Raw genomic sequence first — 21409 nt, 5'->3', positions numbered from 1 at the left:
GCAAATTTGAATGCCTGAGACCACATATGTGATTGGCTGGCTGGGAAGCCGTGCAGGCCCTGATTTGTGGATTTGAATTCCTCAGCCCTCAGATATGATTGGCTGGCTTAGAAGCCACGAAGGCCCCAATATGCAAATTTGAATGCCTCAGGACACTTATTTGATTGGCTGGGAAACTGTGCAGGCCCTGATTTGAAAATTTGAATGTCTCAGTCCTCACAGAGGATTGGCTGCCTGGGGACCTGGCAGAAATATATAGAAATACTATTATTAAGCATAAATACTACATTTAGTAGAAATACTATGTTTTAGCACAAATATTATAAAAAGAAGAAAAACTATAATTTAGCAGAAATACTATATTAAGCACAAATCCTATAAAAAGCAGAAATACTATAATTTAGAACAAATAGTATAAAAAGCAGAAATACTATAATTTAGCAGAAATACTATGTTAAGCACAAATCCTATAAAAAGCAGAAATACTATAATTTAGCAGAAATACTATGTTAGGCACAAATCCTATAAAAAGCAGAAATACTATAATTTAGCAGAAATACTATATTAGGCATAAATCCTATGAAAAGCAGAAATAGTATGATTTAGCAGAAATACTGTATTTAGCACAAGTACCGAAAAGTACCAGAAATACTATGATTTAGCAGAATAGTAATAACTTATTGAAACACAAATGCACAGAGGGACACACAAACACAGGCTCTAATCCAGTCAACCAGTCTAACTATATTCAATTTAAATCCTACAATGACATGCTGCCAAATAAGGGCAGGGTCCTCTCTCTCCCACTAGACACACACACACACACACACACACACACACACACACACACACACACACACAGAGGGAGAGAGCTGCCGAATTTAAATCCACCAATCAGAGTGGCTGTTTACGTTTTCCCGCCAAAACAGGTGCATCTTTTTACACACGCAGCAGCACAGAGAGGCACAGGATTATTGCAGCCTATTTCTCATAGTGAGGACTCCCCTCAAACAAATGACCATAATTTCCTAACCGTAGGGGCTAGAGCGGTCATTCTTACACTGTTTTGTTCAGAAGAGATGGGGGAATCTTCCAGTGTTAACAATTTATCATTAAAATGTGAATTTTTAGAGATATATGACATGGATGACTTGTTGACTTAGAAGCCACGAATTCCCCAATATGCAAATATGAATGCCTGAGACCACATATATGATTGGCTGGCTGGGAAGCCGTGCAGGCCCTGATTTGTGGATTTGAATTCCTCAGCCCTCAGATATGATTGGCTGGCTTAGAAGCCATGAAGGCCCCAATATGCAAATTTGAATGCCTCAGGACACATATATGATTGGCTGGGAAGCCGTGCAGGCCCTGATTTGAAAATTTGAATTTCTCAGTCCTCACAGAGGATTGGCTGCCTGGGGACCTGGCAGAAATATATAGAAATACTATGATTAAGCATAAATACTACATTTAGTAGAAATACTATGTTTTAGCACAAATACTATAAAAAGCAGAAATACTATAATTTAGCAGAAATACTATATTAAGCACAAATCCTATAAAAAGCAGAAATAGGATGATTAAGCATAAACACTACATTTAGTAGAAATACTATGTTTGAGCAAAAATCCTATAAAAAGCAGAAATACTATATTAGGCACAAATCCCATAAAAAGCAGAAATAGTATGATTAAGCATAAATACTACATTTAGTAGAAATACTATGTTTTAGCACAAATAGTATAAAAAGCAGAAATATTGTAATTTAGCAGAAATACTATATTAGGCACAAATCTTATAAAATAGCAGAAATAGTATTATTTAGCACAATAGTAATAAGTTAAACAGAAAAATTGGAAAAGCAAAATGGACAGCTGAAAAAATGCTGAACATGCTGAGGGTCCCTCAAATATACTTGTTAAATGAAAAAATCAGCAAAAAAATGCACAGGGAGAGAGAAGTAAGTTTCTAGGTCAGCCTGGGAGCTGCTGAATTTGAATCCACCAATCAGAGAGCCTGTGTACTTTTTCCCGCCAAAACATGTGCCTCTTTTTACACACGCAGCACAGAGAGGCACAGGATTATTGCAGCCTATTTCTCATAGTGAGGACTCCCCTCAAACAAATGACCATAATTTCCAAACCGTAGGGGCTAGAGCGGTCATTCTTACACCGTTTTGTTCAGAAGAGATGGGGGAATCTTCCAGTGTTTACAATTTATCATTAAAATATGAATTATTAAAGATATTTGACTTGTAATGCACCATAACTGAGTAGAGCGAAGCAAAAACTGCCTTGACTTGCCCTCAAACAACGCTTTCTAACTCGAAATCTATTTGGAGTATCGATATCATTCTTTCACCGTAAGAGACAGCAGGCTTTGGTGAACAATCATGGAAATTTTCAGGTCTCTGTGGAAATCCAACAAAAAGTTATGACGAGAGAAAAAAGTGGTTCATTTCCACAGTTTGAAATCTGAAGAAATCTGAGCGAAGGACGAATTTCCTACCCTCAAACAAGTCCAACTCATTTCAGAACGGTAATAGGTGAGAAAGAAATTCTTGAATTGTGAGCGTCAGGGGTGTCTGAAGATATTCGGGGACAAGCCTCATGTCTTAACTTTGCTTCGTTAAGGAGATATGACGATTCGAATATGCCTCTCATTACAGAAATCCAGCGGTGATTTTGAACAAGCTCTCCATTCACTTTATATGGAGAGTTTTCTGACCTTGTGTTAGTCTGAGGAGATTTGCAAAAATTCTATAAATCCCACAACAATGATGGTGACATTTTCTGAAAGCCAGCAAAAATACCTACGTTTTGATGTATAATTTGTGGAAGTTGAGTGAAAATTGAGCAAGTAGCAGGAAGTTGTTCGGACATGAAGTGAAAATTGCAAAACCTTCAGTGGCACACTGGAAGCCAAGAGCATAGCAACCATAACAACACATGTATTTTGTGAAAAATCACAATTTTGCAACTCAAAACTTTAAGAGGCATAAAAGTAAAACAGTAAAAGATTTGAAAAAGCTGAATCATACCTGAATAGCCCAATAATTTGTGAACATTTTAAAGTTTGAATGGTTGTTCTAGGTGAAAATATGAGGAAGTAGTTAAGTTTCAAAAACAAGCAAATTTTAGCAGAATTGCTGAAGTTTCCCATTCATTTCAATGGGACAAATTAAAGGAAAAAAGTGGAATATTTTAAAAAGTATAATAGTTAAAAATAGCAAAAATCGTAGCGTAAATTAGCAGAAATAGCAGAATAGTTTAAAATTTGAACGGTGAAAATCGGCTGAAAATTGTGGAAGTAGTTAAGTGCCAAAAGTGTACGGAAGCAACTAGAATAATAATAATAATAAAGAATAAAGAGAAACAGGAACTCAATAGTGTGGATGCTTAAAGCATCCACACAATAAAGAGAAACAGGAACTCAATAGTGTGGATGCTTAAAGCATCCACACAACTAGAAAGTGCATTTTCTGAAGAAACTGCAGTGTGAATGCTTGAATCTGAATGTATGCACTGAAATGAATTAATTACTGAATTTAAGTTAAAAATCTTGAATGAGATAAAAAAAACAAAAACCCGAATTTAACCTGAAAACAAAAGTGCTGAACTGCTAAAAGCTGAAGGTTACACAGAAGAAGAAGTTGGAAAAAAGCTGAAAATGTTTTAATTGTAAATTAGAAAAACCTAAGAAATGAGAAAAGAACATTTAGAGTCAGAAAACATCTGAAAGAATATTAAAAGGTCATATTCTTTGAATCACTGAATGACTAAAATGTGATCCCTCTGCTTGGACCCACACAGTTTAAAAAGTTTACATCTCTGAGCTTTGAAAGACAAGATGTTGGAAAGAGAACAACGATGGCGACGTTTTGAGGGTAAAATGATGGCTGTAACACTGTGGACACAGCAGCAGTTGAAAGAGAAGTGTTTAAGATGAATCTTGGTACAGTGGCAGGCAGAGCTCGTTAAGCAGGCAGGTGTGAGCCTGGTTGCTATAGTGACCGCACCCAATGGCTCCATACACACGCACACAGACATGCACCTCACTTTTGCTGCTTAAAATGAACAGAAAAGTCAGGCCGAACAATCGCTCCCAAATGAAAAGTAAAAGTCGTATTGACAAAATTCTTTCACCGTGAGCGACAGCAATGTCTAGTCTACCTAATTCTCAGTTTTCATGCCTGTGGAGCTTATTATATGGACGTGGTGACAGTGGAAAGACACCATGCTCTTCTGATTTTCAAACGAACCTTCTGAGCCATTTTAACATTAGAGTCTATGGAAGAGTTGGAGGGAGGAGGCTGTGCATTGGTGACATTTATGAAAGAACCATAACACCTAGTACAATAGTAAACACATTGGATGAAAGAGGACAGCCATGGCTACGTTTTGAGGGTAAAATCATACCTGTAGAGCAAACGCTGCGGACACAGCAGCAGTTTTAAAAAAGATTTTAAGATTAATTTTTTTGCTCCTCTCACTCTAGCAGTTGAGCTGTCTCACTCTAGCCCCAACATTCCGTCCCATACACACCCATTATAAACTCTGAAACGGGTGAAAAAACATCATGAAACTTAAACTGGAACTGAAGAAAAAGTATAATAGATATTGAAAAGATAAATACAAGTTGAATAGTTGAATGTCTTGTCTTCGTTTTAAAGTTTGAATGGTGGCTCTATGTGAACGTATGTTGAAGTAGTAAGAGTTTAAAAATGAGTAAGTTGAATGAGAATTTGAAGGGTCTCCCCATTGAAATACATGGGAAATTTTTGTTGAATAAAGTTGAATAAAATTAAAAATATAAATGTTAAAAATGAGAAAAGTAGAAGCACACCATTCCAAAAGAAGAGGAATCTAATGGTGTTTGAATGGTTTTTCTAAGTTGAACGGTTTTGAAGGAGATAGTCGGCGAAAAACGTACGGAATAGAAAATAATAATAAAGATTAGAAGAACAATACTGTGAATGCTTTTCAAGCATTCACACTAATAACTAGAAAGTGCATTTTCTGAAGAAACTGCAGTGTGAATGCTTGAATCTGAATGTATGCACTGAAATGAATTAATTGCTGAATTTTGAGTTAAAAATATTGAATGAGATTAAAAAAAAAACAAAAAAAAAAACGAATTTAACCTGAAAACAAAGGTGCTGAACTGCTAAAAGCTGAAGGTTACACAGAAGAAGGAGTTGGAAAAAAACTGAAAATGTTTTAATTGTAAATTAGAAAACCCTAAGAAATGAGAAAAGAACATTTAGAGTCAGAAAACATCTGAATGAATATTAAAAGATCATATTCTTTGAATCACTGAATGACTCAAATGTGATCCCTCCACTTTGATCCACACAGTTTAAAAAGTTTAAATGCCTGAGCTTTGAAAGATACGGTGTTGGAAAGAGAACAATAATGGCGACAATTTGAGGGTAAAATGATGGCTTTAACACTGTGGACACAGCAGCAGTTGAAAGAGAAGTGCTTAAGATGAATCTTGGCAGAGTGGCAGGCAGAGCTCGTTAAGCAGGCAGGTGTGAGCCTGGTTGCTATAGTGACCGCACCCAATGGCTCCATACACACATACACAGACATGCGCCTCACTTTTGCTGCTTAAAATGAACAGAAAAGTCAGGCCGAAACAAATCGTTCCCAAATGAAAAGTAAAAGTCATATTGACAAAATTCTTTCACCGTGAGTGACAGCAATGTCTAGTCTACCTGAATTCTCAGTTTTCATGTCTGTGGAGTTTATTATATGGACGTGGTGACAGTGGAAAGACACCATGCTCTTCTGATTTTCAAACGAACCTTCTGAGCCATTTTAACATTAGAGTCTATGGAAGAGTTGGAGGGAGGAGGCTGTGCATTGGTGACATTTACGAAAGAACCATAACACCTAGGACAATAGTAAACACATTGGATGAAAGAGGACAGCGATGGCTACGTTTTGAGGGTAAAATCATACCTGTAGAGCAAACGCTGCGGACACAGCAGCAGTTTTAAAAAAGATTTTAAGATTAATTTTTTTGCTCCTCTCACTCTAGCAGTTGAGCTGCCTCACTCTAGCCCCAACATTCCGTCCCATACACACCCATTATAAACTCTGAAACGGGTGAAAAAACATCATGAAACTTAAACTGGAACTGAAGAAAAAGTATAATAGATATTGAAAAGATAAATACAAGTTGAATAGTTGAATGTCTTGTCTTCGTTTTAAAGTTTGAATGGTGGCTCTATGTGAACGTATGTTGAAGTAGTAAGAGTTTAAAAATGAGTAAGTTGAATGAGAATTTGAAGGGTCTCCCCATTGAAATACATGGGAAATTTTTGTTGAATAAAGTTAAATAAAATTAAAAATATAAATGTTAAAAATGAGAAAAATAGAAGCAGTCATGTCCAAAATAATAGGAATCTAACGATGTTTGAATGGTTTTTCTAAGTTGAACGGTTTTGAAGGAGTAGGCTTTCAAAAAACGTACGGAAAAAGAAAATATAATAATAAAGATTAGAAGAACAATACTGTGAATGCTTTTCAAGCATTCACACTAATAATAAAGATTAGAAGAACAATACTGTGAATGCTTTTCAAGCATTCACACTAATAAAGATTAGAATAACAATACTGTGAATGCTTTTCAAGCATTCACACTAAATAGAGGTATTATAGGTGACCTCTATAAAGGATTAACAAATATGAAATTACACTCAACCTTGTATATCAAAACAAAATGGGAAATGGAGGGAGGAATAGAGATAAAGGAGGAAGAATGGACAACAATATGGGCATATCAATGAAAATGTAGCAGCTCACAGAGCTGGCGGGAATTTGGGTGGAAATGCCTGATAAGATATTTTATTACACCTCACCAAAAATCTCACTATGAAGGTAACCCTCCCGCTTGCTGGAGAAATTGTGGAAATACAAATGCAAATCACTATCATATTTTCTGGGACTGTCATGTTATTAAAACTTATTGGAAGGGAATACATGCAGCAATACAAGAGACATTTGGAAGATATTTACCTTTGGAAAGTAAAACTCTACGTTTTGGACTTATGCCAGAAGGATGGGCAAAGAACGATAAATACTTGTTTAATATTTTACTGGCAGCAGGCAAAAAAGCCATCACAAAAAAATGGCTTTCTTCAGAGAGCCCAGCTATGAACACGTGGATGAACATCACACTGGACATTTACAGAATGGAGAAAATGACAGCAGATGTGAACTACAAGAGGGACCTGTTTGTATCACGATGGAAGAAATGGATGGACTACATTAGAAAACGCAGGCCAGTTTTTGCTTTTGCATTAGATTTTGACTTTGTTAACTACTAGAAGACTAGAGGAAATATCAGTTACATTAATGGAAACAAAAACACACTCCCTATATTTATTTATTTATTTATTTTTCTTTTTCTTTTTCTTTTTCCTTATGTATTTTTTATTTATGTTGTTTCCTGTTTTGCTTCTTTTCTTCTTCTTCTTCTTCTTTCATTCTTATTGTATGGATATTTTAGTTGTTTAAATATAGAAAAAAAGAAAAAAATATATGTACTGAAAGATAGCTGAAGTTGATGGTATTGTATAGTGATTCTAAAATGTCAATAATAAAAAAAAAAAGCTGGAATCCAATGAGTCCAAGTCTTCTGCTGATTCAGCATCACATTCATCTTTGCTCCTTGTTCTGCATCCCCACCATGGACTTCATTCCTTTCCAAGCCAGCCTTGAGTGTCCTTTATTCAGCTCATCCTCTGCTTTACTTTTACTTTTAGCTGCTTTTCTTCTCTCCCTCATAACAAGACAGCTTCTTCTGCCTGAGAACATGTTGGAGTGATTTACTAATCCAGGGCTGATTTTTGGGGAAAATAGTCCCCATTTTCAAAGTAATCCCCATTTTTCCCAGAATGAAATGTAAGTAGAAATAAATGATCTAAGTGAGAACATGAGCCTTTAAAAAGGCTCTTCTGAGGCTGCTGCCAGTGGTCAAAGCCTCCAACAAAGCTCTGTAAGTACATATGTGATCATAGCTTTAGCTTTTAAATGTTTATTCTAGTTAACACAGATCAGGTGGAACAACTCAAATAAAATATCAAAAATATTAAGTGGTCATCGGTACTCAGTTTGTTCAATACTGAATACAATGGAGCACAAATTGTCCACATTTCTGAAATATTTCTGGGTGTAACTGTCACCAAAGTGCAATTTAGACCTGGCCTGTGGTTGTTATCTAAGTGATAATCATCAATTCTACTAAAACAAATACAAAATAAAGAAATTTGACACATTCTGTTGATATCAAAAGCACACTGAACAATTCAGTGTTGTTTTACTGCTGTTCTCTCTTCACTTCTTCTCCTCTGATTCTCTCCACATGTTGCTCTGCATCAGTGCTCAGTTTCCTGACAAAACAAGATGAAATATTGCTAAATATAATAGTATCTCATTACGCTTCAACAGAAGTGTTTTATTTTTGTAATTGTTTATCTGTTATTTTTCAGACTGAGTCACTGTGACCTGTCAGAGAGAAGCTGTGAAGCTCTGGCCTCAGGTCTCAGCTCTCAGACCTCTAATCTGAGACAGCTGGACCTGAGTAACATCAACCTGAAGGATTCAGGCGTGAAGCTTCTGTCTGAAGGACTGAAGAGTCCACACTGTACACTGGAAACTCTCAGGTGAGATCAAGCATTTTTCTTTCATCAACTGACAGAATTAGCAGATTAATAATAAGGCAGTCCTCTAATAAGAGGAGAAGTGGAGGTGTTTTGAAGGGCAACGTACTCTTATGTTAACAAGACAGGAAGTAGTTCCTGGCAACTGCTTCCTTTGTTATTGTCTAAGTAGAAACATGATGGTGAAACAGTGATGAGTTTTCAGAACACACAACACAACAATGCTGTTGCGTGCTGAAAGCAGACTTCTCACAGATTCTGAGGCTGCAGGTTTCATCACTGTCCAACCAAAACTCACTGAACCAGCAGTAAATGAACGTCCAAAACTACGCTTCATGTTTAAAAAACAGATGATCAGGGGGATTTGTGTTTACATCTTTTTTGTGTGATCTGTTCACCTGCTGTTTCAGCTGTTTGGTGGTTGTTGAGATGGTTTTGTGAACTTTTAGCTGAGATTCTGACGTTTCTGTAGATACCACACATGTCTAATTACTTTGTACAGCATGAATGGCCATAACGAGGTTTTTAACAGTAAGAAAAGTTGTAAAACTTCAGAAAATATAGTTAAAAGTCCAAAACCTTCTACATCTGGTCGCTTGTGGTAAGGAGCAGATCAAACGAGTAAAGAATTACGTTATAATTATAAATGGCTTCAACAGCACATTCAGGTCTGTGAGACTCATTCAGACACTGAGCCGTGGCTCTGTGCTACATGCACATATTTCTGCATCTCTGCCATTCAGACACACTTTATATATAGTTTATTTTATGTAGTATTCAATACTGAACTGTACATTTAGTCTTTTTAAAGGCAGCAAGTTTTATTCAGTGTTTTCATAAAAGCCTTATTTCTATCCATTTACTGGTATTAGGAAGAACACGTGAGGTTTAAGACCTGGACGAGTTTGAAACCTTTTGTCCTCCACAGTGGAAAATGGGTGGAAATAAAAATGGGTCTCACTTTAGCCAGCTCCTAATTTTATCAGTTCTACTCTCAGCGTCTCCTGTATATCTCCTGTATAAATGTTGCACTCAGCTTTGTGGTCTCCAATATCACTGAAATGCAGCCAGATGCTGCTCATTTTGCCTTTTCACTCTTTCCTGACACGCTTGCATTTCAGTACAGCTCCCATTTCTCTGTGTACTGGTCTCTACCACTACCCTTGCTGTCTATGGGACATGTCTTCTTTCACATAATGGTATGATCCCAGTCTGTCTCTTAAAGTGTTTGGCCACATGGTTTGCTCATCAGTAGTGCATTGTGTACTTATTTTAATAGTACTGCCAGTGGCGCGCACAGACATTTTGGGGGGCAAGTGCTCCAGGGGGAAAAAAGGGCACTTTTTGCATATGTGGAAAACCTTTTCTTTTTATAATAAAAAAATCACACAGGTTAAATGCAACTTTTAACCGGATTATTCGTCCAGAATTGCTGTGCGTTGCTGACCTACAGCAGACAAGAGCTTCTGGACATCTGGACTCACAACTCCAACAGTTTTATCGCCGATCTCCGACTCATCCCAGAGATCTCCAGAACACCGGAGGCTGCCCACTCTCCCCGGCCGGGCGGAAGTGCACGCAGACGGCGCCGAGATCGTAAACAAAGGTGAGGTAGGCGCGGAGGGCTACGGGCTAAGCTAAAGCTAACACCACACCGGCTGCCTTTACCCAGTATTTTCCTTGCCGATGTCCGTTCTCTGGCAAACAAAATGGATGAGATACGGCTCTCCATCACTAACAACAGACGGATTATGGACTCAAATGTCATGTTTTTCACCGAAACATGGTTGAACAACAGCTGCCCGGACAATGCTATCGAGTTAGCAGGACGCCACACACACCGAGCCGACAGGCTAGCAGATGACTCCGGCAAGACCAGAGGTGGAGGTTTGTGCATTTATATTAACAATGCTTGGTGCATGAACTCCACTACTACTGAGAGTCACTGCTCACCTAATGCGGAGTTTTTAATGGTCAAATGCAGACCTTATTATCTCCCCAGAGAACTCATTTCAATCATACTCACTGCCGTGTATATCCCCCCCCCCCCCCCGACGCTAATGCTAGGTTAGCCATGAAAGAACTTTCTGCAGCCATTAACAAACACCAGAATAAACACCCCGAGGCTGCTTTTATTGTTGCTGGCGACTTCAACCACACCAACTTAAAGACAGTCCTCCCCAGATTCCACCAACATGTCTCCTGCCACACCAGAGGAGACAAGACTTTAGACCATGTGTATTCCAACCTGGCTGGAGCCTACAAAGCCACACCCCTCCCGCACATTGGATAATCGGACCATCTCTCCCTGTTCCTCACACCTAGGTATTCACCACTCATCCAACGTGTGAAACCTGCTGTGAGGACAATTAAAGTGTGGCCAGAGGGGACAGAGGCAGTGCTCCAGGACAGATTTAAAAAGACAGACTGGAATATGTTCACCCACACAGACCTGGACCAGTACGCCTCATCTGTACTGGATTACATCTCCGAAACCACAGACAGTGTCACCACCCAGAAACGGATCACCATGTACCCCAACCAGAAGCCTTGGATAAACCGGGATGTTCGTCTCCTCCTGAAGGCCCACAACACCGCTTTTAGGTCAGGAGATGCACACGCCTACAGCACAGTAAGGGCTAATCTAAAGAAGGGCATCAAAAAAGCCAAACACCATTACAAAAAGAAGGTAGAAGAACACTTCTCCAACTCCAACCCCCGACGCATGTGGCAAGGACTCCAGACCATTACAGACTACAGGACCACCAAACCCTCCCCCGCATCTTCTGATGTCTCCTTCCTCAACGAGCTCAACAACTTTTATGCTCGTTTTGAGCGAGGGAACCCCACAACCACAACCAAAGCAGACATGACGCCAGACCACCAACCTCTGACTCTCTCCCTCACCTATGTAGGAGCGGTGCTGAGCAGGATCAATGTCCACAAGGCTGCAGGTCCAGATGGCATCCCCGGACGTGTTCTCAGAGCGTGTTCTGGGGAGCTTGCAGGAGTGCTCACAGACATATTCAATCTGTCCTTGGCCCATGCTGTGGTACCGGCCTGCTTCAAATCCACCTCCATCGTCCCGATACCCAAAAACTCCAACCCATCTTGCCTCAATGACTACCGCCCAGTAGCACTCACCCCCATCATCACTAAGTGCGTAGAGCAGCTGGTCCTAGCACACTTCAAATCCTGTCTCCCCCCCACCCTGGACCCCCACCAATTCGCATACCGCCAGAACAGGAGCACAGAGGATGCAGTCTCCATCGCACTGCACTCTGTCCTCTCACACCTGGACAACAACAACACCTACGCCAGAATGCTGTTTATAGACTTCAGTTCAGCATTCAATACAATCCACCCCTCACAACTCATCAGGAAACTGACAGACCTGGGCATCAGCTCCCTCATCTGCAAATGGTTACTGGACTTCCTGACCAACCGCCCCCAACATGTCCAGCTGGATAACCACTGCTCATCTACCATCACAATGAACACCGGTGTACCACAAGGCTGTGTGATGAGCCCTTTCCTCTACTCCCTCTTCACCCACGACTGCAGACCTGCTGATGGTTCCAACACCATCATTAAGTTTGCAGATGACACCACGGTGATTGGCCTCATCAGTGACAACGATGAGGCCGCCTACAGAGAGGAGGTGGATCGTCTGGCTGAGTGGTGCGACACAAACAACCTGCTGCTTAACACCGAGAAGACCAAGGAGCTCATCGTGGACTACAGGAGGAATGCTGACCCACATCCACCCATCCACATTAAGGGGACGGCTGTGGAGCGTGTGAGCAGCTTCAAGTTCCTGGGAGTCCACATCTCCGAGGATCTCACCTGGACGACCAACTGCTCCAAGCTGGTCAAGAAGGCTCACCAGCGCCTCTTCTTCTTGAGGACCCTGAGGAAGAACCGCCTGTCCTCATTCTGTACATTCGATAATCTTTAATCCTACAACTGTTTACAACTTGCATAGTTCCCATTTCTGTATAGCTGTTGTTAAGATTCATTATTGAGGAAGGGTACAAGAGGTGATCGAAGAATAACCACACCGATCCGGCCGGGTGAAGTCAAACGAAGATTTTAATGAATACACGCGTGGGAAGACAACTCTGTACGCAGACAGGAAGTAGTCTTCGACTTAATCAAAGCATGAACAGATATTTTATAGCATCAGGGTTTGTTTACTGACGCCCCTTCATGCGTCACAGATACATTTTATACATAGATCAGATCAACATCATCATGACTTTTCACCTAGAAAATCATCTTCTATTTTCATGGCTAGCCCTTCCTGTCTACCTTTCAGTTCTTGTCTTGTTCCTCTTTCTTGCCGAGACACCAAGAAACGGTTCCTCTTTTACCAAGACAATTTTGCAGTTACAGCCAAACATAACTAACCTCTTCCTCTAAATAAATCTAATTTAAAGTGTGTGTGTGTGTGTGTGTGTGTTGACCTCACATGCTCTTTGTGTCACCTCTTCACCTACTGTCTGTGTCTCGTCCTCAAATGCTCTTTCTCAATTCACCTGTTGCACTTCTGACCTTTTACCAGACCAGAAGCTCACTGAGACTATGTGTATGTCTTCTACTAAATAAATGTTTTAATCAAGAACCTCTACTAAAACCTTAATATAAAATGATCTGATATATAAGTGTTTTGTAAGCATGTATTGCAATTCCTTCTATGGCTCCAAGTCACTTGCACAATAGATTGTCCGAACATCGCGCCGAACAAAGCTTCCGACCCCCAATTAATTGACCGAGCTCCAACTCTTTAATAAGCACAGATATGCATTGTGTATAAAATAGTCATAGCTGCTTAAGGCCTTCTTAAAGCTATCTGTTACATTGTTAAAGCCTCGTCTTAGCCTGCGGCTCAAAATAACTTCCTGCTTTCACTTCTGCATACAACTTCCTGTCAGCCTGCAACTCAGTCTTTCTGAAAGAGACACTGTTTAAACCTTGGAATGCAATATCCATGCTGCAGATTATATTATTAATGCAATGACAATTATTTAACAATAGCAGTAAAATAATTTCCCTCCTCGACACTGTATATCTCAAATTTCTGTAAAGTTATTTATTTCATATTCTGTATAGTTTTTCATATTTATATCCTGCTCATAGCCTGTACATAGCTTGTACTCACTACAGCCTGTACATACTTAGTTATAGAATATTCACAACATACTTCATACCGTGTACATTATAACATACCATAATAGACCCATTTCTGTAATATACTTACATATCTATACTATTGCTAATATATATTGTAATATATCTATATCACTAAAGCACTTCTGGATGGATGCAAACTGCATTTCGTTGCCCTGTACCTGTGCATGTGCAATGACAATAAAGTTGAATTCTATTCTATTCAATTTGACTTTTATTTCAAAACATTCTCTAAAAATCAAAAATCACACCACAAAAAGATAAAATCTGTATCCAACTCTAAACTATATACATACATATTCTCAAGTGTCCATTAAATGGAGTGTACTGCTCTAAAGAAGCATCCTTCTTGGTGCCATGTCTTTGTAGATGTTGATGACCTCGTTTTAATTGATCTCCACATCTTTCTCAATGGCCAACAAGAGGAGATCAGACAACCTTTCTTCTCCACACAAACTTCTTAGTTTATTTTTGATTATTTTTAGCTTTGAAAAAGATCTTTCAACTGTCGCAGTTGTCACTGGTAGTGTTGCGTAGATCTGAATCATTTTGACAAAGGCAGGAAAGATCAGCTGGCCATTGTTTTCCCTCAGTATCAGAAATAATTCTCTGAGGTCTTTTGAACTAAAGCTGGAGTGCAAGACCTTTAATTATGTTTTGAGCTGGTCCTCATCTTCTCCATAGAATTCACAGAGGATGTGGACAGCTTCAATGGCTTCTGGGTTTGGTGGGCCTACCCAGTTAGCATGCACAGTTAAGGGCTGGAAGGACTGAATGATTCTGGCCGTTGGGCTTCCAGTATTGTCCCCTTTGAACCTCCTGTTCAGTTCCCCAGTCATGATGTCCAGAAAGGTGAAATATACACCACTCCTGAAATATGCCTCCACTGACTCAAACTGAGCACCTACTTGAGACACTGGTGCTGTGTTGGAAACGCACTGGAACTTTCCGCTTTCTCTCCTGACCAGGCACCACGGTAGGTACTGGAATGTTGAAACTCTCTGCCTTCTCTGATGCACATCTAAATATCTCTCCAAATTTCTCCTCAGACCTCATGGTTTGCAATGTGTGAAGCACACCATCAATTACCTTGTAGGCAGTGGAATGGTCCAACCCTTCTTCCTGCAGAGAATCTGATGCCAAAGCAGTGACTTCGAATACTGGTGTGGTGATTTCCATGCAGAGAATGAACATAAAATTAATGGCATTTCTGTACATCTGAGCATCACCTTGGGCCAGGTTAGGTGGGTCACTGTCACTGATGTCATCAAGGAGCATCAAAATGGCTTTCAAATTTCTCTGAAGTGCCTTCAGTGCTTTTTCCCTGCAAGCCCATCGAGTATCTGACAGCTGCTGGAGCTCCATAACACGTTGTCCAGGAAAGAGAGACTCCTGAAATTTGACCAAGGCAGCATGACGCTTTGGGGAGCCTGAGCAAAAGGCATACAATTTCTCCACCAAGTTGAAAAATGTCACAAAATGCTTGCTGGACTTTGATGCCTCCACTAGTACCAAATTGAGCCAATGGGCTTTGCAGTGCACATAGAGGGCCTTCTCATTGTGTGCACGGATTCTAGCTTGGAGACCTTTATACATGCCACTCATGTTGGCTGCTCCATCATAGCCTTGACCATACATGTTCTTCATCTCTAGGCCATTCTTTTGCAGAAGCAAGAACACTGTATTCTCCAGCTCCTGGCCTGTAGTTGTATCAACATTGCACACTTCGATGAATCTCTCCTTTATTTGCATATGATGAAAATATCGCACAACAAATGACACTTGCTCTTTGTGTGAAACATCAGAGGTTTCATCAAGTAGAATGGAATACATTTCAGCCTCTTTTATTTCACGTTGTATCTCCTTCCTGATGTAAGTTCCTAGTGCTGCAATGATGTCATTTTGACTTCTGTTGGAAAGCAGTGACACCTGGGGCCTTGTCTTGGTGGCTTTAACTGTGGCAATTTTTTCCAAATGCATTTTCAGCACACTATCGTAGCGGGAAAATACATTGACTAATTCACGAAAATTGCCACGGTTATCACTGGACTCACTCTCATCATGACCTCGGAATGCTTGTCCCTGACGTGCAAGATACACTGTTAGGTCAATTAATCTTGTCAGGATTTCTTTGTTTGTCTGCCTCTCTCGCTCTCTAACTTCCACCCCTTTTACGTCTGAAACATCAAATGCAGACTGAAGGGCCTTTTTCTGGAAATTGATCCATCTAACCATGCTTGTCATGTGCATCTCTGCGCTGGAGTGTTGTTTGATTTTTTCAAGAGCAGTACTCCACTTTCTGATGCCATCAGTTGTCCAGGCTGTTCTGCTTTTATATTTTTCATCCGAGAGGAAAAGCCGACAACTAAAACAATGCATTGAATTAGCAGTGGGTGAGTATTCCAGCCACACATTAGCAGAAAACCACTGTTTCTGGAATGATCTCCCCTCAGTTTTTGGGTAAGGTATATCAGGCTGACATGGGCCCACATTGCAGCACATTGAAACGTATCTGTCATTGCGCTTTATTTTAAATGTGTGTTGGATCTGTTGGGTATTGTAAAGCTGCTAACTTTGACATTATGTGATCGATCTGTTCTTCCTCATTGTGGTCTTCAGAGAGCACTACATCAGTGTCTGTAGGCCTAACTGAACCTGTTGCTGCATTGGTCGCGGCTTCATCTGTTTCTATATCTCCCTCTTCTGCTATGCTGGTAGATGGCATAGAGCTGCTTCCCTGGTGTGACTGACTACAATGGAACAATAATAATAATAATAATAGTATTATTATTTATCATAATAATAAGCTTAAACAGATAGTTTTAATAATAACCCATACTGCAAGTCTTGTAACATAGAAATAACTTTCGTAGGTACAAAATAATAGTTAGCTCAATGCCTGCTGATTAAGTTCATTAAAAACTAAGTGTGAACAGCTTTTAAGATTTTCCAATAGAATTAACTGCAAGAAGCAGGTTACATTAAAACATTAAAATAGAACCTGACTCTGCCCTTGACTCTGACCTTTCATCTTCATTTTCCTTTGCTTTCATCCAGGAGAGCAGAGAACTGCTTCCCTGGGCTGCCTGTTGTAGATCCCTTTCTTTCTCCTTTCTCAGCCTCTCTTTCCTAGGCATTATGCTTGCTGAAATTAGTAAATAAATAGACCAAAATGTATGAGAACGAATAAGACTGACTGTGGTCATTACAAGAACAGGGCAGAATGGTCGTTTTCACAGGCAATTGGGAACTGCCTATTTTTCCTTTAGCAAATTAATGTCTTAATGTTGCCAATATGTTACACCAAAAAAAATTAACATGTCTAACCAGTGCTTCTCAAAACTTTTAACATGCACCACCCCCAACACCGTACCCTTCAAACTACCAATAACAACGTCACTGTTCTGTCACAATCAGGTCACAACACAGTGCGTAAATGTCTGCGAGCATCGCTGAGTCAGTAACAACCAGTTAGGCTAAAGACTGCATCTTTAGACAGTTGGACGGTGTTCTAACTTTCTCACAGGAGACACCTACTAAAGACAGTCAAAGACATTAATTTCAATCTTACCAAAGTAGGACAGTAGCTGACGTTAGTTATGGAAAGGCTAATCCACAAAAACGGAGAAACGTCCATAATTCTATTATTCATAATCATGTCAAGGTTTTAGGTTTTTCTGCAGTTCCATCTCTAAAAAGTGTGATGTCTTCCCGTCACTGACTTCAGTTTGAAAACTTTGTATTTATTCACAGATTTCCGTGAGATCATCCTAAAATTTGTAACGAAAAATGGGCTCAAAAGAGCCCTCTGGCTAACGGCATGTAGCCTATAGCATAACGTGATATTTTCAATAGTGTATGCAAAAAGGTCGGAATTGATGGAGAGTGGGGTTGCCTAAATGGTTTAGGTTACATTTTAAATGTGTCGTTTTTTTGTTTATCCATATGGAGGGGGCAAGCTGGCAAAGTTTGTCATGTGCAGTTTCTGACAGGCTACTTCACAACAAAACAATTGCAGGTTGGTCTTAGAGGGCAAACAGAATAATTTCACTCGATTCATGGGTTACCTGACTGGTTGGGAAGGGAAAGAGCTGCCGTGTTGTCCGCCGTGGCTCCCAGTCCCTATAGTTAGCCTACTATGCCTACTCCAAGTAGTCCTATGTCATGCCACTGCTACACGCCTCACAACAAATGAACTGCAAGCGTGTTCACGTGACACGGTGACAGTGAAAAAGCGACAGGGTTCGGGTGTCTTTGAAGAAGGGGCACAAATCAAGCCATTATTTTCACACCTTTTTAAATCGCGCAGCTTTAAAAAAAAAATCACGTCTTTCAAAAGGGCACTTTTTTGGACTGAGGGCAAAAGGGCAAGTGCTTCAGCACCACCTCGTCTCTATCTGTGCACGCCAGTGAGTACTGCAGTATGAGAAGTGCAACATTCAGTGTGCAGAAACAGATCAGGTGCTTTCTAACAGCAGTGTTCCCTTTAACACAGCAGCAGTTCAAATATTTCTGTCAGTCTGAGCTGAAACATGAATCTAATCAAATATCAAATCAAAGTTCTTTGCCTCTGCCAGGACGTTAACATTTGATCTAGTTTTTTACAAAGTTCCCTCAGCGTCCAGAGCCACCAACATACCTTTGATCAACAGCAAGTGAACATTTATAAATGTGTGTTTCCAGAACAGGAAGCAGCAGAACTATTGTTCTGTTATCAGGCAGCAGCACAAACGCTCATCAGCTCATTTACTGTGCAGGACTTTGAGTGTGTGAAGTGTGTGTTTGTGCTGGATTTCCTTTGGAGAATCTCAGTCAGAAACAAGACAAAGAAAAACTCTTTCAACAGTCCAGGTTGAGTTGACAACATGACCTGCATTTATCTTCCTCTGACTTGACATGTTCTTCCTCCTCTGCACCGAGCCAGCTGCTAAGACTCACAAGCTCATTGACATTTTCTGATGATAAAGAAACTCTCTTCTTCTGCACAATATGAGCAGCAACAGAGAAGAAGCTTTCACAGGTACAGATGTTGCAGCTGTGGCCAAGTACATGTGCTGCATGTTGGAGCAGCACTCTAATGGACAGGCCTCTGTACTGATGGTGGGCTCTGCTCTGTATCCACCACACTGTTCTCAGCTGAGTCTTCCTCCTGTTCACACTCTGATGAAGCACCAACAGGGCCAACTTCTTCTCTGGTGGCTCGGATGTTGTTGCTTCCACAGGTTTCCCTCCAACAACCCTCTGTTCCTGCAGTAAGTTCAGTAAGATCTGGGTAAACACTTGAGCTCCTTGAATCTGGCTCCAGCAGCAGTTTTCACATATACAATGTTGGCATTTTGCTTGCGTGTCTCCAGGTCTGTTCTGAATGTAGACTTGAATTTGACCACGTAGGCGGGGTCATCATCTGAGCTCTCCATCACCTGAGAGAGATGACAAAATAGAATCACAGAGCATGAAACCAACGTTTCTCCTCCCAGAAGTTCAGTCACAGACCTGCAACAGAAACAAGAAGATTAAAATGACGCAGAGCTTTCATTTACTTATATCCACAAACATGTCCTCTACATATTCATGCTGTATTTACACACACATACAGAGGCTGTTTGTCTCTCACACACAGACAGGACACTGAGAAATACATCACGTTAAATATACCTGCAGGCTTCCAGCTGTGCACTTTGTCCCTGTCAGCTGGGATTGCCATGGCAACCTTGGTGTTGTGCGCGATGCAGGGACGTGTTCAAAGGCAGACGTCTGGCAGCAGCATCATATTTGATGCACTATCTGTACTGAGTGTGCTGACTGTATTTCAAATGTCCCACTGCTGTGCAACATGAATCACATGTTCTGCACGTTTCTGTAACTCACAGGTAACCATGGTTACCCAGCCACGCCCAGTAGTCTCCAGAGAGACCAACAGCTGGTTCATGTTGTAACGCCGTGGCTTTCATAGCCTCTCCTTTTTCTACAGCTCATGTGTTCTTCTTGTGATGCTGCGTCTTGAGGCTCATACATGCCGTCATTTGTTGATCCTAAGAACGTTCCTTAGACCGACTTCTTCAACAACAGATAACTTTAGTTGTATCAACACTGCCTCCTGGAACAGTTTAAAATGAACATGTCAAAGATCTGTACCTGTCTCCATGTTTCTGTTCCCGCCCCTTTCTTTCTGTCCTGGGTCATGTGAGCGCTGCAGTAGTATTAGGCCCACCCTCAATGCTCCCATTGGCTGAGACGCATAATGACGCCCATTTCAAGCCAGCACTGGTCAACATCCCTCCTGTGACCCATGGCTGTAATATTCAGAGCCAGTGAGCACTTTCACAATAATCATGATTTTAAACACTGTGATTAAAATAATTGCTGATGTTAATCAGTTAATGAGTTAACGAGATAATAACAGGTTAAGTTGCCCTAATAATTAGACTTTGATGACAAACTGATGTGATCTCCATGTTTCCTTTGTTGGACTGTGGGCGAGTGTCAGAACTGAATGTACTGAGTAACATGTAGAGTTTAAACATGTGTCAGTTCCAGTTTTAGAGCTCTAAAGTGCAGCTATCATGTTAGGAATATGTTAGGAATAGACAGGAACACTGAGCACACTGAGGTCAAATCTTTATTTTACCACTCGCTGCATTCTTGATGTTCATGAATTCAGCAGCTTCATGATTGTCTGCAGCATTAATCTCATATTTCCATTAAAAGTGTTGAATTTGACTGTTTGATGTTCTTTATGATCTCTGGCACCAGTTCATCTGTAGGCTGAGCTCAGTCCATCCATTTAGTGAAATGATGTTTAAAGGTCTCCTTGTTCTGTGAGCCTGCACAGATCCTGAAGCAGAAAGCCTGGGTTACAGAGAAATGATCATCACTGTGGTGATGCTCATCATCTCTGACTGGGATTTGAGGTTTTGTCAAAGCAGCAAAGAAAGCCTGGCTATGTTGGACTGGGTGTGACAGCAGCTCCCAGTTTGAGTTCAGGAGACAGACGCCCTCTCTACTTTGAAGATCAGCTTCAAACTTTCCTTTTTTATAAAGCTTATAGTTCGAGTTGGATCAGGTGACCCTGAACCATCCCTTAGTTATGCTGCTATAGGCTCAGGCTGTTGGTGGACTTCCCATGATGCTCTGCTTTCTTCTCCCCTCTTTTCACTCCTGATGCTTTTATATGTCACTACTGCATGTCCTTAACTTTTGTCTCTCCATTTTGTTCTTGTCTCTCTGAGCTCATCTCTTCTCTTTCCCCTCACCCTGCAACCAGTCATGGTAGATGCTCCTCCTGGAGCCTGTTTTCACTGGGAGGATCTTTGTGTCAAAGGGAGTTCTTCTTCCCACCATCACCAAGTGCTGCTCACAGTGGAGGCGGTTACCTTACACTGTTAAACAGCTTCAGATGACTGTTGTTGTCTGTTGGGTATTGTCACTTATAAATAAAGTTACAATGGATGGATAGATGTTATTGTGACAAAGAGAAAACAACTGTTGACAGATAGATTGTTGTTTTGTGTGTCTGCAGTCTGTCAGGCTGTCTGATCACAGAGG

At 40.5% G+C, this 21409-nt stretch overlaps 1 protein-coding gene across 1 annotated transcript; it reads right to left on the bottom strand.

Moving 5' to 3' along the window:
- Window positions 1-14114: 14114 nt before the first annotated feature.
- Window positions 14115-20928, bottom strand: LOC113006830 (zinc finger MYM-type protein 1-like). The gene is made up of 2 exons (XM_026143023.1): window positions 19520-20928; window positions 14115-19284 (listed from the first exon to the last, which is right to left on the bottom strand). The coding sequence occupies exon 2, from the start codon at window positions 16364-16366 to the stop codon at window positions 14756-14758; it is 1611 nt and encodes a 536-aa protein (XP_025998808.1). The 5' UTR covers window positions 16367-19284; window positions 19520-20928; the 3' UTR covers window positions 14115-14755.
- Window positions 20929-21409: the final 481 nt, after the last annotated feature.

Source organism: Astatotilapia calliptera, chromosome 15, assembly GCF_900246225.1.
Source record: "Astatotilapia calliptera chromosome 15, fAstCal1.2, whole genome shotgun sequence".
Taxonomy (NCBI): Eukaryota; Metazoa; Chordata; class Actinopteri; order Cichliformes; family Cichlidae; genus Astatotilapia; species Astatotilapia calliptera.
Note: the sequence above shows the minus strand (reverse complement) of the source record. Positions and strands in the feature narration are given on the sequence as shown.